The following is a 26,269-nucleotide window of genomic DNA, read 5'->3' on the forward strand; positions in this document are numbered from 1 at the left end:
ACGCACGCACCAGCACCCTGGAGCATCTGCTGGGGTCAAGACCTTTTAAGGTGGAAGTCGGACTACCCGTGCGCGCGCGAGTTTCCAGCGAGGGCGCACCAGCGCCACGAGACACGTGACTGGCGCCTGGACGGGCAGAGACGCGCTTCCACTCGGCACCGTTCCTCCCCGGGGGCTGGCGGGCCCGGGCTCCGGGAGCGCGGCTGGGTCCGCTCGCGCGGGTGCGCGCCGCCCCTCGGGAGCGGCCCGGGAGCGCGGCGGCTCGGCGCGCGGCGTTCCAGCCGCAGGAGGAGCTCCGGGAGGGGCGGGCCGGGGCGGGGCGGGGCGAGGGCCGCCGGGCGGGGCGGGCCGGGCCGGGCCGGGGGCGGCGGCCGCATTGTTTCCCCTCGGCCTGGCCCGGCGTCACTGGAAAGCCACCCGGACGGCCGGGTGGCGGGTTATTTATAGAGCGGGGGGCGCGCGCGTCACGGAGCGCGGCCCGGCTGACGGCGCGCTGACGCGCTGGGCCCCGGGGCCGAGCCGGCGGGCCTGCGCGCGGGGCCCCGGCCACAATGGGCGTCTGTGTGTGCGGCGGCCTCCGCCGCCGGGGGCCCGGGGAGGGGGGCGGGCGGCCCTCCCCCGCCCTCCGGCCCGCGACCCCCCGAAAGGTAACCGGCCTCCGCCCCTGGCCCCGGGCCAGGACCTTTCTTTTTTGTTTTGGTCTTGCTTTTCGAAACAAGTTCGGCTCGCCCAGCCGCCGCTTCCACTCTCCCCGTTTCCCCTCGCCCCCGCCCCCGTGGCACAGAGACGGAGAGGGGCATCTCCCCGGCCGGGAGCGACCGCTCGGGGCGTCCCGGGGAGCGGGACCCGCACACACGCGCCCAGCGGGGGAAGCGGTGACCGAGGCGCCGGGAGCGCCGGGCAGGTAACGTGTGTGGACCCCGACGGGGGGCTCTGTCTGGAGCGGGGAGGCGGCGCTGGGCTGGGGACGGGGAGGCCCGGCAGCCTTTCTGGGACTGCTGTCGCCCCTCCTTCGTCCCCCTCGCCGGCGCCCCGGAAACCTGTGTGGGTGCGTGGCGCCCAGAGTGAAAGAGAAACTTCTGGGGCGCCACTTGCTAGCTGAGGCGCCTCCCGACAGGCCCAGACGCGGTAGCCCCCTCCCCCCTTCACTTTCCCGCCTCCAGCTAGCCCCCCCCCCGCCGTGCACTTGATCGTTTCCTCCCACCCCACCCCTTCTTGCGGAAGGAGGGGCTGGCGAGAATTTTAGGGACTTCCTGGGCTGCGGAGATCTGCTCTGAGCCACACACGTTCCGCGGCCGGCGGCGGCGAGAGCTTGCTCGGGAGCCTCGCACGTGGCAGGCAGGCAGAACTTGCTGTGCCTTTCCAGGAAATTGCAATCCATTTGTAATGCACTGTCGCTAATTGGGAGTTCAAAATTAAACTTTAATAAAGCATTTGTGTCGTCTCGTCTAATTGTGAAAGCTTCCATCCGTCCTGGTAGAGAGACTCGAAGTCTCAAGTTAATGGCGCTAAGCTAGATTTGCCCCCCAAGTACAATTCTGTCCGCTGTCGTCGGCGCAGCTGGATTTCCGTAAGGTACAGATGTTCCTAATGGCAGTTTAAGCACGGATGGGCAGATAGCAGACGGAATGCAACACGTTGCCATATGGTTCCTTTAGCCTTTCACCTCCAGGGATATCAATCATATATTCTGGGAGGAACTTAATGACTCTCTGAACAGCAAAACGAATTACCTGGTACAATTTATATCCCTTGACCTGATAGAACAACAAAAAGATAGCATCTCGAAGTTTCTGTGGTATAAATTGAGCCACAGAGTTCCATTTCGAATTCCATAACATCTATTTGTAGGCCCTGTCAAATCATTCCAGTTGTGAAATGTCTGTGTTGCCCCACCTCCCACACATACTTCTGCATGATGGTGACGCAAAACCTAACAAGACTTGCCTTGAAAATTGGCCATCCACCAGGCAAACACTAACTAATAATCGTATGGGAAATGGAGAGTATTCCCTTGCCAGGTACTTACTTAAACAAGAGTCAGCAGTATGTAGGAATAGCAGTATGTAGGAATAGCAGTATGTTGAAACCTAGACCATTAAAATTTTAGGAAAGAGTATATGTTAATCCACTGGATGTTCATTCTATTCTGGATGTTAATTCACTGTAACTCCTAAATCCATTAACTACTTGAAATTCCCTTAATTGTGTTTAACTACCTTTCCCCTTCTGCTTAGGAAAGTAACTCAAAACCTATTCTTAGGGATAGGAAATTATAGAAACATTACGAAGGACCTCCTGAGCAGACCAGTGTCTTTACACACCACCGCACACAATGTGTGCACCTTAACTTGAGACATGTACTCGATGGTACTTGTCGTTTTCCGGCCCCCCCCTCACCCCCATATTCCGCTGACAGCATATTGAAGTCACAGGTCCTAGTGGAACGATGCTGTATATTTCACAGGTCTTGCTTTTAAATATCCTGATGACTAATAGGCTTAATTGATCGCCTTTAATTCCCAAAGGTATGTTTCCTTCATTTTTTGTGTTTTCACTGTAGCTCATGTTTCTTTCATTAAAGCTGACAAACACAAGGAATCACGTCTGGATAAGCAATTAATAAATAAAACCCTTAAAATCATGTTTACTTTTACCTAATAAAAACCAAATCAAACTCACTGAGTTGATGCAGATTTGTAGTGACCCTATAGGACAGGGTAGAACTGCCCTTGTGAGCTCAGGGCACTGTAACACTACCCAGTAGGACACCCCGCTTTTCTCCCACCAACAGGCTGGCGGTTTCAAACTGCTGACCTTACAGTTAGCTGCCTAACGAGTAACCACTGTGCCTTCAGGGCTCCTTTTTCTTACTAGTGGGCATCTTAAACTTGGAGACATACTTCCTTTGACATGTGAGTTCATGTGAACTGATCAAACTAGGAAAGTAGACGTGTTATTTTCAGTCTTGTCATTTCAGAGTGTTAACAGTTTAAAGGTTTCTTTCTACATCATGTCCTTGCAAAACCATTCCAAAGAACGCAAGAGGATGTTTCTGTTCTTGCCATGACGGATGATTTGTTACTAGTGCTTGAGCTAAATCAGAAATTTTGACTTGTAGATCTTTGTGTACGTACATAGAAAAGCTTGTGCTGAAGAGGAAGGAGAGCATGGATCTAAGAGGAGAGCATCCTTAGTTTCAATGGGCTGTTTTGGGCAAGGTTTCATGAGCTGAGCTTTTATTTCTCGGTAGCATCATCACGAGTTTTAGCCTCAATCAGTGGTGGGTGAGCTTGTCAAGAATGCCTCCATCCTCCTGGCTTCTGAATAGGGCGTGGGCATCCTTGAATCAGCACCACAAATCCCACTTTATAAAATTGTTGGTTGCATGACAGATAAGGGTCTTGTGATTACTCGCATGTTCCTTCAAAAGCCAGGCCCAGAGTCCTATGTTTCAGTGAGGTCTATTAGTAAATAAAAGCCCTAAGCAGCACTAGTTGCTTTTTTTGAAGTTACACATTTGTTTTGTATCATAAACGATATTTTTAGTATACATGGATAGTAGCAAAAACAAGATAGGCACCTTTCACCCTGCCTTTTAAAGGTGAATTTAATACATGCCCGTTGTTAAAAGAAAAAACTCAGTCAACTAGATGTCTATCAAGAGATCCTGAGACCCGATACTGTCTACTAGGAAACCACTATATATATACTTCACTATTTTTTGAGCTTTCAATTTAATCTACTTTTCTGGTATTGCGCTTTCATATTGCAAACCTAAGAGAGAATTAGTTTGGATATGAAACTTTGGAAAATGTATTGACTGAGCAGATTTTCACCAATGTTTCTGATTGCCTGTTGGTTTGTGGCTTTTATCTTGAGTTGACATGTTCATTCTGATTGAACAAGATGACTATTAGAACTGAGCATATTCCCCATGAGCTAAATAAATTGATTGTCATCTACTCTTGGCAGCTTTCTAGTTTTTACTCACAAAATATAATTTAAAATAGGGCAGAGTTATGCTTTTCCTTAATGTAACCTGAGGTAAGCTATAGAGGCATTAAAAAACTACTATCACAGAGTCACCATAAATCTTTACAGAAGCAGACTACCTCTCCTTCACAGTGGTTGCTGGTTTCAAACCACTAACCTTCCAGTTAGCAGTCCAGTGCTTAATCGCCCTGCCAGGAGGACTCCATGGACACAGGTATTTCAAAAGGCAAACCAAACACAATGCATCAAGTCTATTTCCATTCTGTTGGAGGTATAAATCTTGGGGACAGTCTGGTAGGTTTGAATCACCAACCTTTGGCTTCCAGCCACAGGGCGCCAGCAGTAGGAGCCAGAAGCCTCTATCAGAACTCTTCCTTTGGCTGAGTAGGGCAGGAAGCACAGAGTCAGGAAGACTAGTCTCAGCTCACTTGCCTGTTACTTTCAACCGCGCAACCCACATTGATGCATCAGACATTCGTTTCTCTCTTTTACAGTATTTCGTTTTGAAAATATTCTTCTAAAAACTTTCAATCTGTAAACATTTAACCAGCCAAGCGAGAATAATCTTTTATTCTCTGCTATATGCAGCTTGTTTTTGTTTTGTTTCGTGGTTTTTGTGTGTGTTTTTTTTTTGCTTTCCAGGGTCAGTAAGAGTGCAGGTAAATACCACATAAAATTTTGACGTTACCTGTCTTTGCTTTGAAGATTGAAGGGTGCTTTCATTAATCCTGTTTTCTTTCATGTTCTGTACTCAGTTACTGAAATGCCATAATTTTATACATTTATAAGATTGTGTTTGCATTTATTTAATTTATGTTTCTTTTTTTAAAGCATGTAGTCTTGAATGTTTGTTATACTTTTTTTTCCCCCGCATCATTACTCTGGTACTGCTTGATGTAACTTGATTAGCTCCCTCCCCAGTCATGATTGGTAATTAAAATAGGCATTAAAATTAGTCACTTAGCAATTTTGCTGTTCAATTGGCAATTAAATTACTTAATTGCAATTAAAGTCCTAATTTTAATTGGCAAAATGATAGATGTAGATTTAAGATAATATGTATAAATACTTTAATAAGTGTCTATATAAGGATTACTTAATTACTCAACTTCAAGTTTATGCTGTTAACTTTAGAACTTTTAAGTGAGCAATGAAATTTATATTACATCAATTCAAAGGATATGGTAATTAGATTTATTACTTATCACTATAAGGGTTCTTGCTATAAGTTACTTTTGTAGTGTTAAAATTGTAGGGTTGGTAATTTCAGAATTATGGGTAAAAAGGGCATATATTCCTTTGTCTTAAGATATCAATGCCTTCTCTTCATTTCTTATTAAATTGAGAGTTCCTATCCATCAGTCTGAGTGGAAAAAAAATAAAAAAGGTTATTTTACCATTCAAAATAGGATAAAAACTATCCAACTGTGATTTACATATAAGCTCTGTTGCTGGGCATATGCATTTTATAGACTTAAGGAAATGCTACCTAATACTGATATGGTTATTAATATTCACTATGTCTACAAATTCAAGTGACCTTGATATTTTCATAGCATATAGCAACTTGTTTTCAGAATATTTATTATGTTTTTTCATTCTTTTCACATTTCCTTGAGTCCTATATTTATTGAAATGAATAAATCTTAAGAAAACATTAAGCAGTTAATTTAAAAATATTTAGGAGGTGGTTACTATGAGTCAAGTATTAACTAAAAAGGAAGGATTTTTTATTATGCAAAATGCTTTTTGAGTGGCATGAGGTTTTACCATATGTTCAGTTTCATAATTTTAATTCATAAGTAGATGCTTCTAGAAAAAAGAAGTGCTGTTTTCTTCTGCACATCCTTATACATTTCTAGAACCTAGTTCTGAAAGTAAGAAAGCATTTAAAAAATCTTTGCTAGAAGTGGTTTTGTGACAAATGGGCTAAATAAGGCTGAGGAGACATGGCAACTACCCAAGATGCAATGGACATATTCTCTGGGTGCCGTGTGAGAGAAACAAACCATTCAGTTGATTAGTGTCCTATGAAAACAGATAAAATGGCAAAACACAAATAACAACCAACTTCTCTCAGTATTAAATGTGATTCTGTACTTTTAGAAACAGGTTTTCAAAGTGAAACGATCTTTCTTCTACCACTAACATAAAACTGCCCCATCAAAAGCCTGCAAATGCAATGAATGCTAGGCTGTGTCCAAACACAATTTAAACTAGGTTTCATTTTAATGCTTAAGATAGGTTTCACTAAGTTGATTTCATGATGAAAATCTTGAAGTTACCCCCAATCTTAGGACACACCAGGTATGCCTGTTTCTCTGTATCTGCATTGTAGAGTCTATTCTTGAGTTCATTTGGGAGACTAGTGAAGGAAATCCCTAAAGACCTTTTCTCCCATGCATCAACATGGAAAATCTTATGAGATTTCACCCATGTTTGCTTTCTAAATTATACCAAAAGCTCAATTTTATTAAGTATAATCCGCTTAGACATGCATAAAATAAAATACTTTGGCTTAGATGTAAGTGTATATATTGCTTATGTTGATTTTTTTCATAAAAAATATTTCACATGTGCCAATAGAATGTGCTTAATTAAAGATAATAGAGTACCATTGCCTTCTCAAATGCTTTTTTGAGATTAGTGGTATATGTAACTAGGATATATATATATATATATATATATGTGTGTGTATATATATCTGTAAGTAGATTTCAAAAGAGGGATCTACTTATGAATAGGATTACTGTTTACTCCTATTTTAAATTATTAAGACATGATACCTTCATTTTGCGCTAACTACATATTTATGCATAGCAATATTTTTGTCACATTAGAACTTGGATACTAAAAACACTATTGTCATTTTAATTAGGTTATACAGTGATTTATTTGAACTATTTATGTTCGATTCTTGAAGGATTTCAGTCACACAAATGCAGAATTTCAGTTTCTTTTAGCCTAAAGCATCATTTTAACATTTTCTAAAAGGTTGTTCAATTCTACATTTTGATTCCATTATATGTGTAATTAAACCTCTATGCACAAAAGCATTCTCTTATGTACTAGCAAGTACACCCACAGGAATCCTCTTCTAAACTATAATTTATTTAAACATGTAATCATAGGATTTTAAAAACATGCTTTCATTTTTCCAAACTATATGCCAATTTGAACTGCTTGGTAATAAGGGATTTTATTACCAGTTTGATTCCCCTACACCCCCTTGTGACTTAGTAGTGAATGAAAAATGGGCAGAGTGAAATTTTTAAAAGAAGAAAATTGATTGTGTTCAGCCTCGATTTCTCTTTTGGAGAAAAACAGTAAAAATTCAAAGATTTGTAGTTACTTATGAATTCCAACACAAGATGAATAATGGGCCCTATGTTATTCTCTCTCGAACTGGGCCTTAATAGTGGCATATCTTGTTTTAGTGCCCTTTATCGTGCTTCCCAGATATTTATTGGGTTGTTTTTGTTTTTAACAAAGTGAGAGTGTGTGGCAAGCCTGCATTGAAGAAATCTAGCGGTCTATTTTTTTGACAGCACATGCTCACTTCATGTCTCTGTCACATTTTGGCAATTCTCAAAGTATTTAAAACTTTTTCATAATGCAACTGCACTTCATAGACGACAGCACAGGGAAACTTTTATATGCACTGGGAAGCCAAAAATGTGTGTGACTCTCATGATTAAGATAATCACTTTATTTTGATGGCCTGGAACCGAACCTGGAATATTATCTCTAAAGGATGCCTATATTTGTGTGTGTGTGTGTGTGTGTGTGTGTGTGTGACAGAGGTCCTCTGGTCCTCTTGAACATAGTAGAGTCAGGCCCCCTACTGACAGGATCAGTCAATTACAGATATTGGCTACTTAACTGGGATTTAAACCCATGGAAACCTGGTAGGGAAATCGGAGTCCGGAGTTTTCAGCATGGCCCTTGCTTACACTTTCTGATCTTTCTGCCGGATTCGTCCACCCAGAACACATTAGAACCCCTTAAAAAAAGAAAGAAGCCAAAAGTGATTTAAGTCTTGCAATACTTTTTCCTAAAAAGTACTGCTTCCCAGGAACCAGAATAAAAATTTGGAAAACATTGTCGAAGACAAGAGTTACCTTTCTTTCCCTGCTCATTTTCGTGTTCTATTGAATCATGCCACTCCCCAACAACAATAATAATTATAAATTTGCGACAACTGCCAATCGCGAGTGCATTAAGATTTGGATGAAGCCTGAGTTACCAAGCAGTCAGTCCCGGAAGGTTGCTGTTGAAGAATATAGAATCACATGACAGTGTTTGGCTTCCGCGTAGGCTCGCTGTAAGAACTCCAGGACACGTCCCATTCCCTGGGAGGTCACACTCAGGTTGTCCTCGGAGTTAACCCAGCATAAAGCTGGGTATGTTTGTATTCGCTGTGAGAGCCAGAGAGGTGAGCGTCAATCGCTTTAGATCTGCGCATTCGTGTGTGATCGAAGCGTGGTGATTACAACCTTAAAGTTCTCGAGGCCCCCGCTTTCCTACGACTGGAATAAAAAATAACTTGCCACCACTCATAGAGGCCACGCTTGAGTTTCCGACGGTCTGAAAATAGCTTGCTGGAGCCGGCCCAGCCGGGGGATAAAGGAAAGTTCCCCATTTGACCGCGCCCTGCTCCCTAGCGGAAGGGGAAGGGAACCCGGGAGGGCGCCACCAGCACTGGAGCTATTGCTATTTTTGGGTCCCGCCGGGCCGGTGCGTCAATGCCTGCGCCCCTGCGTCACCGCCACCCCCACCCCCCTTCCTTCTCCCTGGCTCTCCAAACTCACTTTTTCCCTTTGGTTCGCGTGGAATCGCTAACTGCCCAACGAGCGCTGACGCTACTGCGCTCATGCAAATAAGCTATGCTGCGCCCACCCTCCTTTCTCTCCCCCAGTTCACATATTGGCCCACCACCACCGCACACCCAAACACACGCACGCGCGCACGCACGCGCGCGCACACACACACACACACACACACACACACACAACTTCCTGGTTCTACTGGTTTTCTTTTATTTATTTAACCTCTAAGCTGCAGCCGTGGCTGTGTTGGCAGCTACGGCCGCACATCTGGGAGAAACTTAAGGTGGTCTAGTAGGTTTCCCCTCTGCTGTTGCGCAGAAGAGCCCAGGCTTCCCAGGCAGCCGCGGGGGCCCTGCGGGCAGCCCCTCTCCAGCTGTGGGAGGTGCAGACGAGAGCCTAGGAGCTCTGCCCCGGGCCATAGGGTCGCTATGAGTCGAAATCGGCCGGGGTGGTGGGCTTGGTTTTCTTTGGGGGAGGCAATCTCCGGATCCGCCGAGTGGCACGGCTCCTTCGGCCCCTATTGAGGGCATCTGGTGGGGGCGGGGGGGGCGGCAGTGGCAAAGGGACTCCAAGTAACCTGGAAGCTAGACTCGCGGAAAGAGGAGAGGCGGCTGGACCGCGGGGGGCGGGGACGGGGGTGGGGGGAGAGGCGAACGTGAGCACTCTCATTTAGCTCCTCTCGGCCAGCCAGGCCAGAGAAGCGCTGGGAAGCTCTCCGACCTCGTGCGGGCGGGGAAACCTGGGGGCCCTTTACTTCAGAAGATACGGTGTTTCTTTTGCTAGAAAGCGTTTGCACTCTCGGTATTGTGGGCTTGCCTGGCGGAGTCTGGCTACTCTGTCCGCTTCCACTCCCACCCGGCTTGCCGGGGTCCAGAGCTCTCCCGGGAGGGGAGGGCTAAACGCACACACTGAAGTTTCGCACCCAACCCCCACCCCCTATACATACGTGGCCCTGCCTTTCTGCGTTGGCTCTCAGACTGAGCCAGGAGAAGAACGCCAATTTTGTAACAATAAATCTTGGAAGGGACTTGAGATGTAGGCACAGGGGTGTCTCAAAAGTGTAGGAGTTAGTAGAAGGTGGGATCGAAGCATCTTTCTGCAGAAGGCGCACCTGTTGCCTATAGTGCGACTGCATTGTGTGCTAGAAAAAAGAGGGCGACGCCTCACTCTGATTTGGGGTCCCTGAAGGACTGGGTCACTGTCCATTGTCGCCCCTACCCCATCCCTTTCACACACCAAGACCTCCTTCGTATGGGTTCTACATGGTAAATGGAAAAATAGCCCCTACTCTATAGGGTCCCTATGAATTGGAATCAATTCCAAGGCAGTGTGTGTGTGTGTGTGTGTGTGTGTGTGTGTGTGAGAGAGAGAGAGAGAGAGAGAGAGAGAGAGAGAGAGAGAGAGAGAGAGAGAGAGAGAGAGAGAGAGAGAGAGAGAGAGAGAGAGAGAGAGAGAGAGAGAGAGAGAGAGAGAGAGAGAGAGAGAGAGAGAGAGAGAGAGAGAGAGAGAGAGAGAGAGGCGGGGGGCTTAGAGAAAGCACCGAACCAGGGAAATCCCTCTCCAGCTGCCTGAGTCCTTTGAGCGTCGCATGTCATGGGACATCTGTATGCGCTTCCGCTAACCAGGGCGAGGAGTGTGGGTGGGTGGTTAGGGCGTACGGCACACCCCATCTCGTGTGACTTCAGGTGCGGGCTACCTGGCCTACGCCAACGCTGTCTTCCACTCGGCCTTCTCCGCCCCCCTCCTCCCCCTACTCCTCCGCCCCAGGAGTAAATGAACCAGCGGCCATGCAGTCGTGGTAAATTGAGAGAAGGCGAGGTGTTGCGCAGCTACGGGCTGCGCGGGTTTGGGTGGAGAGGTCACACCTCTTTCAGAGGGGAAAAAAAAAAACCCCAAACCAAACTAGCTACCAAGGTGAACCTAGAATGGTTCCCACCTTAAAATCGGCCCTGCTCGTGACGTCAGGTCGGAAATATACCAAAGCGAGCGCGGGCCAGGAGTCCGGGGAGCGCGGCTGCTCAGCCATTGGGCGGCGAGCTGCTGACGCGCGCTGACGCGCGGAGATTTTAGGTGCATGTTGGCAGAGGCAGCGCGAGCCACATAAACAAAGGCACATTGGCGGCCAGGGCCAGTCCGCCCGGAGGCTTGAGATCTCCTCGGTCCCCGCTCGCCTGCCCAGCCGGCCGCCCAGCCCCGCGCCCCTCTTTCTAGTGGAGTCTCTCTCTACTTACTCCCTTCGCCCCTCTCCTCCGCCCCTCCCCGACCCCGCCGCCCAGCCTCCCAGAGGGATTTGCACTTCGGCAGAGTTGAATGAATGAAGAGAGACGCGGAGAACTCCTAAGTGAGTAGGTGCAGCTCGCGTTCTTTTATCGCCTTTGGCAGGTCTTTTCTTTCCGTACGTGTGGTACCGAGCCTCTGGGAATGGATGGCAGAGGCGCCCAGGAGGAGCGGGGCGGAGGGGTGGGAAGAGTGGATGCCGGTAGCTGTGGAGAGTGCTAGCTAGCCTGAACTCCGGGTTTGGCATTTGCGGGTTAGTTGCATCTCCGCCGAGGCGTCCCAGACTCCCTGTGCGTGAAAGTGAAAGGGAGACTTGTACCCTTCTGGCAACGGCGGAATAGCCAGCGGGATTATACGCAAAGTTCACTCTTAAGGCGAAATTGATTGTGGTGCTTGGATATGGAGACTCCAACCCGCGTGTAGACGAATGGCCCAGAGCTGCCCGCAAAGTGACAGGAGAGAAAGTTCTTTAGTTGATGTGTTGCTTGGGAACTGAGACACGGTGGCTGGCCAGAGTGCCGGCGTTTCCCTGGGTAGTGTTGATGTAGAGTGCTGTTGGCAGAGTGTCCCGTTTCTAAGTTGCTTGAAATTTCTGGGTCTGACATATGCCATGTATGTGCGTTTGAGTCTATCAGGGCTAGTGAGTGAGACAGAAAAAGAGAGAGCGTGTAAAGAATACACTTATGAAGCAGCAAAGCTACCAGGGGATTAATATCCAACACAAAGATTTCTCTCCACTAGCTGGACAGATTGCTGCTCCCCCCACCTCCATTTGCTACATTTTCTGGTCACCTCCCCCATCCCACAAAGATGAAGGGGATAAAATACAATTTAAAGAAACAGAAGTGGGTATTTTACTTTATTCTTCATTACTAATAAAATTGTCTATGCTGTAGACTCCCTTCCAAATAGGGATATCTGAAACTGACTGGGAGACAAGTAAGCCTTAATCCAGCAAGTAGACAGATCCTGGAAGGTTGTACAGGGAAGTAGGGAAGATTTTCAACTTGCCATGCTGGGCAGCATTTCTAACCTTGGTGCCAATACCAGATAAGCAATAGGACCCTTCTTCGGGAGCCCAAGAACTTCCTGTGAAAGCAGTGTCCTCTCTTGCTACCCTGAACTCCACCATCAAACCTGTGGAAAGACAAGTTTCTTAGAAAAGCAAACACCGATTCATTTGAATCCCCAATCCCAAAGAGCTATCCCAGCGCACTGTCAAAAGCATTTATTTCAGGAGATTCAGGTGGGTCTACTGGAGTGAAATGCTCTTTACAGCTGTCCAGGCCTTCTGACCCTTTGTAACCCTTTGTGGAATTCCCCCTCATTCTATGTGCTTCAGTTCTAATTCTTCCCCACTCCCCAAAGAAAAGCTCAAGTTATTGCAGGGGCAAGGGAAGAGTCTAAGGCTGCGTTTTTTTAAAACTAGTCTTCTGGTCCAGGTCTGGATTAAACTCACACGGAAACATCTCCACTTCATTACATCATAAGTGTGTAATAAGTGCATGCGATACTATCCTCTTTCATGAATCTTCTCTCTCTGTAAGCATTTGCCCGGTGGTGCCATATTCTGTTGTTTGTAGACATCTCTTACACACCCGTGTTAACGACTGTTTTGGGTAAAAGTTATACACTAATTTCCAACCCGACACACAGAGAGGGTCCTTGGAAAGCCTGCCTCGGTGAATCTGCTTATGCCTTGTGGCATATCTGTCGGGAAAGTCGCTCTGAAGCTGCCTGTGTCTGTATTTCAGGGAGCAGATCCGGCAGGCTGGATTCCCCATTGCTTTTCTAAAAATCTTGGAAACTTTGTCGTTCACTGAATTACGACACTGTCCACCTTTAATTTCCTCGAAAACGCCTGTAACTCGGCTGAAGGTTAGTGCAACTTATTTCATTCCCCCAGTTCCTTAACATGGAGAGGAAGGGCAACGCGATTCTTAGCCGGCCCCCCCTCCCCGCTTCTTCTCCGTGCTTCCCTGCTCCCCCCCCCCTCCCGTGAACCTTGTAACTTAAGGCAAGCCAGACCCCACCACCTTTGGGAACTACTTTATCATTGTTCAATTCAAGTTCAGCGGGATCATTTCTAAAAGGATGTCGCGGAGCCTGAGCTTCAGATAAGAGGCTCGCCAGAGCGGGGTTGGCTGTGAGTGTGGGTGGAGGGAGGTGCTTGGAATTACCCGGGAGTGTAGACCCTCTATAGCTTTTTAGCTCTTCATCTTATTTGACCAGCCTTTCCTCGCCCTGCACGGTTTTGGCCCGAAGCCCTCCCGCTCTCCTGCCTTGCTTTTCGCGCGCCCCTGCTCGCTGTCTGACTGCCCTGCCGCGGGCTGCCGAGGTCGCTCCAGGTGGACCCGAACCGGGGAGGAAGTGTTCAGTTGACCAGGCTGAGTGTATATTACCCTGTTTCATTTCCAGCCATGCCTTGTGTTCAGGCGCAGTATGGGTCCTCGCCTCAAGGAGCCAGCCCCGCTTCTCAGAGCTACAGTTACCACTCTTCGGGAGAATACAGCTCCGATTTCTTAACTCCAGAGTTTGTCAAGTTTAGCATGGACCTCACCAACACTGAAATCACTGCCACCACTTCTCTCCCCAGCTTCAGTACCTTTATGGACAACTACAGCACAGGCTACGACGTCAAGCCACCTTGCTTGTACCAAATGCCCCTGTCCGGACAGCAGTCCTCCATTAAGGTAGAAGACATTCAGATGCACAACTTCCAGCAGCACAGCCACCTGCCCCCTCAGTCCGAAGAGATGATGCCTCACTCCGGGTCCGTTTACTACAAGCCCTCTTCGCCCCCGACGCCCACCACCCCGGGCTTCCAGGTGCAGCACAGTCCCATGTGGGACGACCCGGGGTCCCTCCACAACTTCCACCAGAACTACGTGGCCACCACGCACATGATCGAGCAGAGGAAAACGCCCGTCTCCCGACTCTCCCTTTTCTCCTTTAAGCAGTCGCCACCGGGCACCCCGGTGTCCAGCTGCCAGATGCGCTTCGACGGGCCCCTGCACGTCCCCATGAACCCAGAGCCGGCGGGCAGCCACCACGTGGTGGACGGGCAGACCTTCGCTGTCCCCAACCCCATCCGCAAGCCCGCTTCCATGGGCTTCCCCGGCTTGCAGATCGGCCACGCATCCCAGCTGCTGGACACACAGGTGCCCTCGCCACCGTCGCGGGGCTCCCCTTCCAACGAGGGGCTGTGCGCCGTGTGCGGCGACAACGCAGCCTGCCAGCACTATGGAGTGCGCACCTGCGAGGGGTGCAAAGGCTTTTTTAAGGTGAGCATGGGGAGGGTGGAAGAGGCAGGCAGGCCGGTCTCTCGCCGAGGCCAGGGACCCCGAGGGAGCACTCCGCCTGACGCCTGTAGCTCAGCCCAGCTCGCCTCGGAGCACCCAACTCGGCGGGTCACGGGGGCGCAGCCCAGCAGAACCCCTCGGGCAGCAACCGGGGCGGGGGGACTTCCGGGTGGGTGTCTCAGGACTGTGAGCCGGGAGGTCGAATGCCCTGAACGTGGCTGACCTAGACGCCCGCCCCCCACTCCCCTCTCCCGAAGTGGCTGGAGTCAGAGTTAGAAGAGGGTCATTTGCATGTGCTGGGAGCTGTCTTCCCGGTTCAGATTGAAATTGGTTAGGACAGAGAACCGTGTCTGAGCTAACCAAGTGGAACAGAATTCCCTATGGTCAAATTAAGTGATCTCTTTATTTCGCCATCCTGATTGAATAATCTTATCATTTTAAATAGAGAAGGTCTCCAAGGAATGTAAATAATATGAATGCCCACGGATTTGTATTTACCGAGCGTCTCCGGCTCCTTCTCTTGGCATATAAAACACAGCAAGGAGCGGCAAGGTTAGCTCAAATGTTAACGCTATCAATTTTCTTCTGTTAAATGCCCTGGGGGAGCAAAAATGAAAGGGAGAGGAGGAGCGAGCGAAAAGGAAAGGGAAGATAAAAGGAGTGTGTGAACTTGTGTGTTGTTTGTGGGCAGACAGGGTAGACCTCGGCCCTTGAGAAATTATCTCTGGGTTACCTGGGTTGCTGAGTTTTCAAGAAAGAGAAATATTAATTTTCGACCCATATCGCCTCTTTTTGCAGCGCACGGTGCAGAAAAACGCAAAATACGTGTGTTTGGCAAATAAAAACTGCCCAGTGGATAAGCGGCGCCGGAATCGCTGTCAATACTGCCGGTTTCAGAAGTGCTTGGCTGTTGGCATGGTCAAAGAAGGTAGGTCGGGGCAAGCGGCCCACCCTCCCAGACCGCACCCTGGGCAAATGAGGGCTCGCATACAGGCCCACTGCCCAGAGCCAGGCCTGCATGGCCCCCCTTCGCCCAGTCTGGCCTCTATGACCTCGCAGCTGGCTGCTCATCCAGCCTCCCCTGGAGAAAGCCGCCTGGCCCATCTCGCCTTTGACTATAGGACCCATTGGGAGGAAGAAATAAAATAGCCCCGCATTTTTTATACTTCTCTTCAGTTAAGGCTTTACAAGCTGTGGGACCCTGCGCTGCCGAGCGGGGCGCCGGCCAGCGGCCGTCTTTCTCCTTTCCCGAGGAGGGACCCGGCGGCAGCTGGGCCCGGCTCCCCGGAGCAGCGCTGACTGGCCTATTTCTTTGCAGTGGTTCGCACCGACAGTTTAAAAGGCCGGAGAGGTCGTTTGCCCTCGAAACCGAAGAGCCCTCAGGAGCCCTCTCCCCCCTCGCCCCCGGTGAGTCTGATCAGTGCCCTCGTGAAGGCCCATGTCGACTCCAACCCGGCTATGACCAGCCTGGACTATTCCAGGGTAAGAAGCTGGTGGTGGGTGCCCTGTGGACAAACAGACTGATGGGCAGGATCCCCCTCCCCCAATCACTATCAGCAGATGGATGGGGTGGGGTGGGGGCGGTAAAGGACACTGGCGAGGTGGCCCTCCTCACATCTCTGGGCAGGGCCTTTGGAGACAGATCAATGCAGCAGTCGGGGTGTAGACCTTGAGGACAGGGCAGAGGGAGGAAGAGGTGATCTCCCGGCGGAACCACACGTACACAAAGCCACTCACACACACGCGCGCCTAAAGCGGAAAAACCAGCGCAGGTTCAGCATTCAGCTTCCACTTCCTCCCTAGTTCCCCCAGAGACTCTTTCATCCCTCACTCTCTGGCAACTCCCAGATGAGAAACTCTGTCCCGCCTGGGGACTAGAGGAGGGAAAGACAGAGGGCTTAAGGAATGGCAGTGGGGTGGGGAGCAAGTGGTCAGATTCCTCTTTTACTCCAGCTGTGAACAATGTGCTGGCTTTAATTGGAGGAAGTATGTCAGGCAAGCCTAGAAGCGACTGCAATTTTATTAAGATCTGCAAAGGGCGACTCTGCCCGGGACCCACTCCGGGACTGGCATGAATACTAACGTGTCAATTGTTTTGTGGAGATAAGAGTGAACGTGTCCCAGGGCTGGATGGCACTGTATTTAGTCCGTATGGAAATGGTAATTTACATATTTAAAGCAGCGACCTCATAGCACCATCCCTAATTGAATTAATTGCCCCGGAACATCTAATTTCCTTACTGGTCAGAGAGAGGTTTAATTGTTATAAAAACCTGGCTCCCTACTAGAAACGGGGTTAGCAATTTCACGGGTTATATATTTTAGAGAACCTCATTAAGTGCTTTTTAAAATGAAATTCCAGTTCCAGGCGAACCCTGACTATCAGATGAGTGGAGATGACACCCAGCATATCCAGCAATTCTATGATCTCCTGACTGGCTCCATGGAGATCATCAGGGGCTGGGCTGAGAAGATCCCCGGCTTTGCAGACCTGCCCAAAGCTGACCAAGACCTGCTTTTCGAATCGGCTTTCTTAGAACTGTTTGTCCTGAGATTAGCTTACAGGTAATGTGGGAGGAACCAATTGGGGGAGGCAGGGGAAAAGGGGAATAGGGGGAAAGCAAGCAAGGGAAGGATGGCTGAGGTGAAGAAGGAAAGAGAGGGGGCGTAGACAAGGACAGAAAGGGACAGCCAAATAGGAACCAAAGAAGAAAGGAAAGGGTAGAAGACAAAAAGGAGAGTGAGGGGAAGGAACAACCAAGGAGCCTTGGATGAATGGAATGGAGGTGGGATAGGGGGCATTCTTGATTGTTATGAAATTAAACCCTTTCAAGGTCCACTGGTCTACATTTTATTAACTCTTCGGTAATTAGGTGCCTCTTAAATCCCTCATTTATTGCTCTTCAAGTAATTAGTTGTTTAGCTTCTCTCTCTCTCTTTTTCTCTCCCCCCCCCACCCCACCCTCTCTTTGGTATTAATTGCAGGTCCAACCCAGTGGAGGGTAAACTCATCTTTTGCAATGGGGTGGTCTTGCACAGGTTGCAATGTGTTCGTGGCTTTGGGGAATGGATTGATTCCATTGTTGAATTCTCCTCCAACTTGCAGAATATGAACATCGACATTTCTGCCTTCTCCTGCATTGCTGCGCTGGCTATGGTCACAGGTCAGTACCAGAGGTGCAGGACGCTTCTCTCCAACTGTCCAGCCAGTTTGCCCCCAGCTGTCCCTAGCCAGTGCTCCCTTTTGGTTCTCCCAGTGTGTGCTAACTGCTGTGTGCTTTCTTTTGTTTCTGGTTGTGTTTTATGCAGAGAGACACGGGCTCAAGGAACCCAAGAGAGTGGAAGAGTTGCAGAACAAGATTGTAAATTGTCTCAAAGACCACGTGACTTTCAATAATGGGGGTTTGAATCGCCCCAACTATTTGTCCAAACTGTTGGGGAAGCTCCCAGAACTCCGCACCCTTTGCACACAGGGCCTACAACGCATTTTCTACCTGAAACTGGAAGACTTGGTACCACCGCCAGCAATAATTGACAAACTTTTCCTGGACACTTTACCTTTCTAAGACTTCCCCCCATGTACTTTAAATGAACTGGAATAAAATCTAAACTGTCCAGGGGGGAAAAGTCATCTGGGCAGAGATAGTACCCTGAACTGCCTCAGCTCTAGCCACCCCACCCCTCTGCAAAACCCCTAGCCCTTTGATCTCTAAAGAAGGAAACAAAAACTGTTGCTATTTCCTAACCTACAGGCAGAACCTGAAAGGGCATTTTGGTTCCGAGGCATCCTGGATTTAGAACTCGGACTACTACACACAATACAGTGGTATAAACTTTTTATTACCAGTTTAAAAATCAGTTTATTGTTCAGAAGAAAGATTCCTAATGTGTAATGGGAAATGTTTGGCCAAGTGTAACACACGTGTATACACACAAAAACACATTAGGGGGACCCACAATATCTCCCTTTAAAAGATTTCAAAGTTTTCTGCTGTAAAGAAAGCTGTAATATATAGTAAAACTAAATGTTGCGTGGGTGGCATGAGAAGGCTAAGGCTTGTAAATTTATCCAATGCAGTTTGGCTTTTTAAATTATTTTGTGCCTATTTATGAATAAATATTAAAAATTCTAAATGATAAGTGTGTTTGCAAAAAATAACTACATACGGAAGGGACACGCATGTTGATTCTAGGTTGAAAATGTTATAGGCACTTGCTACTTCAGTAATGTCTATATTATATAAATAGTATTTCAGACACTATGTAGTCTGTTAGATTTTATAAAGATTGGTAGTTATCTGAGCTTAAACATTTTCTCAATTGTAAAATAGGTGGGCACAGTATTATACATCAGAAAATCCTGACTAAAGGGGCACATAGTGTTTGTAACACCGTCCAACATTCCTTGTTTGTAAGTGTTGTATGTACTGTTGATGTTGATAAAAGAAAGTTTATATCTTGATTATTTTGTTGTCTAAAGCTAAACAAAACTTGCATGCAGCAGCTTTTGACTGTTTCCAGAGTGCTTATAATATACATAACTCCCTGGAAATTACTGAGCACTTTGAATTTTTTTGTTTTTTAAAAAATGTCTTAAATTGTCAGTTAATATATTATTTTATGTTTGGATAAGAATTTTAATATTGCCATATTCTGTAGTATTTTCTTTGTATATTTCCAGTATGGCACATGATATGAGTCACTGCCTTTTTTTCTATGGTGTATGACAGTTAGAGACGCTGATTTTTTTTCCTGATAAATTCTTTCTTTAAGAAAGACAATTTTAATGTTTACAACAATAAACCATGTAAATGAACAGAATGTTGTCTTCTTTCCGAGTCAGGAAAAAAAGTGGTGATTAAAGAGCAGCGTGAAAGAGAGTTGGAGGTCATTTACTGACCACCTAAGTCTCAAACTGACAGTCCAGAGCTGTTCTGGCTAAAGGAACTAGGGGATGGAACTAATTTCCTAAGACTTCAGTACAGTATTTTTCTTTAACCAGAATTTTCCCCGTCTGGTGACCTGCATTTATCAGAATCTCTTGAGAATATCTCAATTCTTTTGTTTAACTTTGCTAGTAAACACAGTTTTCAAAGAAGTTCGGAAGACTTTTGAATGTTCACAAGGTCAGGAAATCACTCAAATTTTGTCTTTACCAGTGTTTAGGAAGTATCTTTTTATTAGTCAGAAGTAAATATGGGACTTCAATTTTGTTATATGGTATCTCTGATTCTTCCCAATCCCTTGACTTTTAATTATTGGGAAAGGCCTTGATCAAAAAGTCAAACCTTTGGACCCTGGAGGCCTTGGGTCAGGGGGGCTTTGGCAGGTAGCTGAACTCGGCGGGAATTACTTTCAACTTCCCTGTCTTCAGTGGATAGTGGTAAAGTTCAATTTGTGGCTTTAGAACAATAGTTCTACCTTGAAAGTTTCACAGATAAATAATACCATATCTGTTGCCAGGTGCTCAGTCTGGTATAAGAAAGTTATGACACAGGCCTCTAAGATTTCATTCAGCAATGCCTTTCAGCAAAGAAAGGAAACTTGGGGCTGCAGAGCTGATTTGGGGGGCTGACTCAGTGTGCTGGATCTTTGGGCGGAGAGGTCTAGGAAGCTGATTAGGTCAACTGTGAATTCATAGAACTTGGGACCGGCTTCACAGCTGACCCTGGCGAATTACAAATGGTGTCTAGGTCAGTGAAATTTACAGAGAGCTTTATTCTTTTTAAAATGCAGACTTAGAACAATAAATTGCCATGCGCCCTTGGGTTGTTATCTTTCTTTCACCTTGTTGTTGTCTCATTTTAAAAGACATATTTTTGCTCCCTCACCCCTCTACCCCCAAAAGGAAGACTTCACACGGCTCAACTCCCTTGTTAATTTAAAGTGATGCCTATCTCTTCGGGTCATTCTGAATGCTCACATAGCGATTAAATAATAAGGCACATGTCTGATTTTCTGGTTTTCCTGAAAAGACGAGGTGAGCGGTTTCTTGAATGTCACCTCTTCTATCCAGAGAAAGCCACAAACTAATCAGCAGAGAAAGAGAAAGCGCCTCGGACATGCTGGGAGACTGCCGAGCAGTCAGAGCGCTGCTCCCAGGTGTCCCCCGCCCTGAGAGGACCATTGCATTCCGACCTCCTAGTCCCTCGAGTTAAACGGTGGTGAAAGGAACTCGGATGTGGACCCTCCCTTAAGGAAGAGGCTGCGCTTCCCCAGAGGGCAATGGGTGTCGGGCAGTCCACCTCCGGAGAATCTGGGATCCAAGGAAGGGGGTTGTCACGCCTGCATCCTGGCTGCGCCAGGTCCCCACACATTCAGTCGTGATTCCCAAGTTGCAGAACAGCTCTTGGTTTTCTTGCTAAAAAGAGGGTCGCTCTCCAACCTTGCACTCTGCACCGACTTTTACAAGAGGGAAAACGCCTTCGCAAGCACAGGACGTCGAAACCTCCTTTGGGATCAGAGCAGCGAAGGACTTTCTTGTCCTTCTAAGCCTAAAGTTCAGGAAAAGGAAGACATGTAAAAGTCACAGTTACACGGAACTTCCTTAGAAAGAGATCAAAACTTTATAATGGACGCTTCATCTACCCCCTCCGCCCCCCCACCACTTCTTTAAATTTTTAATTACCGTGTGCAGTTGGTTCCACCTACGGCAAATACAGAATCCTTGTTCCGAGGTCACCGCCCTTCAGACGCCTCAGCATTTGAGAAAAGATGGCATTTTGACACCCACGTTGGGCGTTTGCTTCCCGTGTTCTCACTTTGTGAGGATGCTTGTGTTCAAACAACCGGTGAGCGGCGCTCCGGCAGCTCCTGGATGGGGTTCTGCCTCGGCCCGTCCGGGTCACCCCTGAAGCCACTCTGGCTGCCCCGGCGGCAGCCCTCTCTTGCAGATGGCCCTCTTTCCCAGAGAGAGTTTAGATCTTTGTCCTGATTCTACCTAAAAAGATATGCACGGCCCAGGGAGCTTATAGCACCCAGCAATGACGCCCGCACCCCCACGACCTTGAGCTTGTGTAATTTTCTCTGGTGCCCAACTTCATTCCCAGAGATGGGGAGTATGAGCACCCCCTTAAAATGTCTGGTCCACGGTCTTAGGGGCCAGTGGTTCCCAACGTGTTAAGAGCTCGGCACAGAGATGCCGGGTGTGGGGATCCTACCAATTTAAGAGTGTCACCTGACGCTTCCATTACACTTTGCCTGGAGCCTCTCTTGCCTTGGTTCATGTTCCAATCACTTACATTTTAAAACGAGAGGTTGGCATTGGAAAAGCACTTTCCAGGTACCAACATCTGTAAGGGAATAGCTTTATTTAATTTTAATACTCTGATCCCAGAGTTTCCCCAACAGGTCCGATGCGGGGAGGCGACAGCAGGGCACTCACTCGTCCCATGCGTCTCTCTGGTCGTGCCTCTCCGGGCCACTACCTACCAGTTCCAATTTGCCCCCCACACACTTGCAATTCTCTTCTTTTCTCCGGCCGCGCAGCCGCGCCGAGGTGGCTACGCAAAGCAAGGACCCAGGTCTCCGGTACCAGGCTTCGCTGGCTCGCTCTCAGAGAGCCGCCTGCCTAAGGACCTGTGCGCCCGAAACTCCTAAAAACGGAGACAGATTTAATAGAAGCTTGCGGTAGGGCGAGAGGGGGTATTGTGTGCAAGGTGGGCATAGTTTTATGAATTAAAAAACTTTTAATGTATATTTTGATGACTGAACAGAGAAGTCTGGGAGTGACTATCTCAAAGACCTCCTTCTCTAAAAGTAGTTTTAAGGTGATTTCCCCCATGTTTTCCTTGTTTCCTCTGTTTTCACTACCGGAGAATAAGAACTCTCCTCTCGGAGCAGCGCTCGGGAGGTGGTCGATCATCCCAAGTTCTCAAGCATCCCACAGGCCAGTACTTGACTTAAATTTAGAGGGGCAAGGACAAAAGCTTGGGCAGGAGTCCCATGAGAAAAGAAAGCGCTCGCTGCCTTCCACCTTCTTCGGGGAAAAGATGCAGCAGCCATCGGCGCTGGAACCGACAAGCCGAGCGGTCAGGTTTCGAGTCTCCGCATTCACTGGATTCAGTTGATTGGCTGACATTACCTGGAAAGCAAGAAGTGAATTCCAAGCGGGGTCACGGATTTTTAGTATTTCGTTTTCAACAATAAAACTAAGCACGCTAGAAGCTGCTCTTCAGTTGTACTTGTTATTTCTACTAGAAACTAACCAGGACATCTTACACTGCAACAGGCCGTTTCAATCGGCTGCCTTTAGTATGTATGGTCCCCGGGCGCAGCTTTAGTGACCGCTGGGACCTCAAGGTTTTTCCGCCGACTTGAACTTGGAGTTCCCTTTGGCAACGTCCCGCTTCCGACCAAGTGCTCCTCTTGGAGGGGTCCGCCTATAGGAGAAAGCCAAGTCGAATCCCCGCGGGGGCGCACGAGGCGGAGACCGAGCGGTTCCCTTGGGTTCTTCGCCACGACGTACTCTGGGTCCCGGAGATGGTGGCAGGAGAACTCCAGAGAGTGACGCTCGCGGCACGCACTCAAACTCAAGTCTTCCCAACTAGACCTCCCCCGCCCCACCCCCACTGCCTTCTCAGAGTGGTCGTGAGGTCTCCAGATTGCCGGGGAGAACAGTGCCCGTGGCTGGGCCTGGGGCGAAGGTGGAGCGGTCAGGGCCCCTGCTCTGCCTACTGCTTTTTGGAGACTCTGGAGTTGTGCCCGGAGACTCAGTCATGAGAAGACTGGACTCGTCCGGGTTAACGGTCACCTCGGTCTCCCCACCCCCCTCCGCCCCCGCCACCACCTCACCTGCCTCCCCAGCTCTCCCGGGTCCCCAGAGCGCGAGACCGCAACAGGTTCCAGTCGCCCCCGCTGTTGAGTGCCAAGCGTCAGGGCGGGAGTGCAGGCGCCCAGCACGTGCGCCCGAGCGCGTCCCCGACCTTTCCGAACCCCCGCCGCTCCGAGGTCAGTTCTAGGTCCCCCTCAGCCACGAGCCGGGCTGGGGGTCCTTTCACCCGATTCTGAGGTCACCTCTGGTTGCAGTTCTAGGGGCCCACAAAAGGGTGGGGCAGGGGCTAGCAGGCCCGAGTCAGCCGCGTGTCCGCAGGGCGGCCGTGACCCGGAGAGGGCCCCGCACCGCCGGGCCGCACACGGGTGACACGACCGAGCCCAGAGCTCCGAGCGGAGACCGCGCGCGCCCGCGCCCTGCTGACAGGTCGTTCCACCACACGTGTAATAAGCCTTGTCCCGCGCGCCGGAGGCAGGGACTTGTCTGGTGGCCGGATCAGACCAATGCTGGGACCCGAGCGAGGGACCGTGGGGCCACCGATCCTCTGTCTCCGGGTGCGCATCTTCCTGCCTCAAAGACGCGGACTGCCAGCAGCTGGCTGCCCTCTGGTCGGCTGAGCCTAGCTCCTTCTGACTGGGCTGGAGTGGGCTTGGCGCAAACCACTCACCCGAAACCTAGGCGAAATCAGCTTCCACGCTTTGGTTCACGTCCCTCGAGCCCCCGCCCCAAGTTCAATTCTTCCACTCCTCTTTCTTCATATTTCTTCCTCCACCCACGTTGAGAGAAACTTGGATTTTGAGGACACCAGCCCGATTTCTGCGTTAGGCTTTGCAGGGCAACCAAGGAGGGGTGGAGGGGCGGCACCCAGGAGAACTGGAGCAGAGAGACTTTCAGAAAAACGGAGTCTGCTAGATTTCTTGGCACGGGAACCATCACCACTTCCAGTGGAATTTTGAGAAGGGGACTGGCTAGAGACAGAGGGACAGCTCGCTCCTTCGGTAGACTCCAAAGTAGGCCAATGTTTTTCAAATGGAAGGTCCTGATCCATTCGTGGTTTACACCATCAAAATGTTGGGTTGTGATCAGAATTTTCTTTTCAAGGAATAAGACAACATCCACATGGAGATCACGAGTGATTTGCACAGAGTCTCGAAAGCACAAACATGTCTAAGAATTGTTCGCTGGAAGGTTTCTTGGGTCAGGACGAGATGAAATGTGTTGATCGTTATGGGTCCAGGCCCATGAGACTGCGGGTCTCGCTGACCTACCTGATTGTGCCACGGTGGGACAGAGGAATGGTTGATATTGAGACATGCTGATAACAGAATTATGACAATGTGGTTCTGTGACCAGTCCTCTTTAGTGGCAGATGTCTTCCACCCATCTCTGGTTGCTGTTGTCATTTCTGAATACTCCCTAATCTCCTCAAAGGAACCTTAGCATTTCGTTATCCTCTGCTCTGGTTTCTGTTTGGAGCTCAGCTGGATGTATGGGTAAGGACAAGTGGGAAACTACCCTGTCTTCCAAGAAGATGAGAAAATGTGAGTCAAAAAGAAGAATGCATAGAAGGAGAAGACCATACATTGTCCACTTGGCCCATCGTGGGCCCTCTGCTGACCTGCTTTTATACTATTGGCAAACACTACGCTATGTTATGTTACACTATTGGCAAACACTAGGAAGAGAGCAAAGGTTTTGATGGCCATAAGTAGAGGTAGAGATGCCTGAAGGTGCCGAACCAAATTGTGAATGATCAGGTAAGTGGTGACTGAAGAGATGGAAAAGGGCAATTTAGAAGATTTATTTAATCCACATCAGAATGAAAGGTAAACAGAGAAGGCAAACAGAGAAGACTAAAAATGCCCTATAAGTTGAGGACGACAGGGTACTGGCAATAATATGGATGAGTATAAAGAAAGAAAAAGAGCAATAAATGGGAAGATTTTTTTAAAGGCATATGTAGGCTGCTTGGAGAGTGGGGCAGTTTTAAGATGAGAATTGGATGTGGAGGTTAGGGTTCATGGATCGTATAAGGAGATAGTGGTTTTAGATGTGGGAAGCTCCAGGCTAGTGGGAATCCTAGAGAAACTTCAATGTATGTCATCAAGGAATTAAAGAAATCCCCTAGCATGGAACAGTAGATTCTCAGTCTTTCAATTTTAGCTGAGTGACTCTGTTGGAGTAGCGTATTTTACCCAATTCCCTAAGGGGTGTTGTAAGCTGGAGGCAAGAGTGATGTGGACTTCTTCAAAGATCCAGGGTGATATGAGAGGTTAACTGTAGACTCAAAGCCACCTTCCTTGGCTTCTGAGCGTCCTCCATCACAATAGCACAGCTTTGCTCTGTTCAACTCATGAAATCCTTTGCTCTCCAGTCCTGTGAGGTTGACCGTTATTAACTTTATTTTAGAAATGAGGGGACTTGGCTCAGAGGGACTACTAAGTATTTTGGCCCAGAAGTTGTGGGGATAGCTACAATTTGAACTCAGAGCCATGGACATTGCATTCCCAGTGCCTGGCGTTTGTACTTCCAAGCTCAGAAGGATTCCACAGCAGCTTCTGTGGAGACAGACAAGGCTTTTGTTTTCTCACTTGCTGAGTGTTGAGGGTGTTGGTTCAGATGGGTCAGGGCTTCTAAGAGGTGGGGGTGGGGGGAGGGGAAGGATTCATGTGGGGTGTTGTTCATGTCTCTTAAATTCCAGTGATGGGATTAGTTTGATTGCTTTTCAGAATCACCCTGTGAAGGAGCTTTAAGTTGCTTACTTTCCAGTACCCACAGTGAATGGGCAGGACTGCTGCATGGGCTATGGTGTTGAGAACGTTATAGTCAAATCGTGAAAAGAAACACTGTTTTTCTTCTTCAAGCTGTTTACATTTCCTTACATTCATCATTTGATTTTCAACCAGCTTCTAGATTTTTTCCATCACAAAGTTCACGTTAGTCACAGTCCTGAGTGGCTCATTAGTGGGACACAGCTAACAAATCTTTGCTCTGTTTTATCCATTCCTATTTATGATCGGCATGGCTTAAATATTGTGCACAGTTTCTTAAGAGCTGTTCTTACAATTTATCAACTAGTATCAGTTGATTTT

General features: G+C 48.3%; 1 protein-coding gene across 7 annotated transcripts; it reads left to right on the plus strand.

The window, feature by feature from the left end:
* Positions 1-365: 365 nt before the first annotated feature.
* On the plus strand, positions 366-19,234 carry NR4A2 (nuclear receptor subfamily 4 group A member 2). 7 transcript variants are annotated; one of them, XM_075529734.1, is made up of 9 exons: positions 366-904; positions 12,857-12,980; positions 13,521-14,386; positions 15,203-15,332; positions 15,723-15,886; positions 16,767-16,969; positions 17,390-17,406; positions 17,511-17,568; positions 17,714-17,951. In XM_075529734.1, the coding sequence occupies exons 3-9, from the start codon at positions 13,523-13,525 to the stop codon at positions 17,799-17,801; spliced, it is 1,524 nt and encodes a 507-aa protein (XP_075385849.1). In that variant the 5' UTR covers positions 366-904; positions 12,857-12,980; positions 13,521-13,522; the 3' UTR covers positions 17,802-17,951. The 7 variants fall into 7 exon arrangements, 6 of the variants coding, with proteins under 6 accessions (XP_075385849.1, XP_075385848.1, XP_075385846.1 ...); XR_012779369.1 differs by lacking the exon at positions 17,390-17,406 and having other exon boundaries at positions 367-904; positions 17,714-17,790; XM_075529733.1 differs by having other exon boundaries at positions 367-904; positions 15,723-15,811; positions 17,390-17,568; positions 17,714-19,234.
* The last annotated feature ends 7,035 nt before the right edge of the window (positions 19,235-26,269 follow it).

Source organism: Tenrec ecaudatus, chromosome 13, assembly GCF_050624435.1.
Source record: "Tenrec ecaudatus isolate mTenEca1 chromosome 13, mTenEca1.hap1, whole genome shotgun sequence".
Taxonomy (NCBI): domain Eukaryota; kingdom Metazoa; phylum Chordata; class Mammalia; order Afrosoricida; family Tenrecidae; genus Tenrec; species Tenrec ecaudatus.

What these genes read in the sequence shown, in the direction of transcription:
- NR4A2 (XM_075529728.1), top strand. Translation starts at nt 13,523, where the DNA reads ATGCCTTGTGTTCAGGCGCAGTATGGGTCCTCGCCTCAAGGAGCCAGC. An exon ending in TGTTGGCATGGTCAAAGAAG is followed by an intron (nt 15,333 to 15,722) that starts GTAGGTCGGGGC and finishes ATTTCTTTGCAG; the next exon opens with TGGTTCGCACCGACAGTTTA. An exon ending in CCAGCCTGGACTATTCCAGG is followed by an intron (nt 15,887 to 16,766) that starts GTAAGAAGCTGG and finishes ATGAAATTCCAG; the next exon opens with TTCCAGGCGAACCCTGACTA.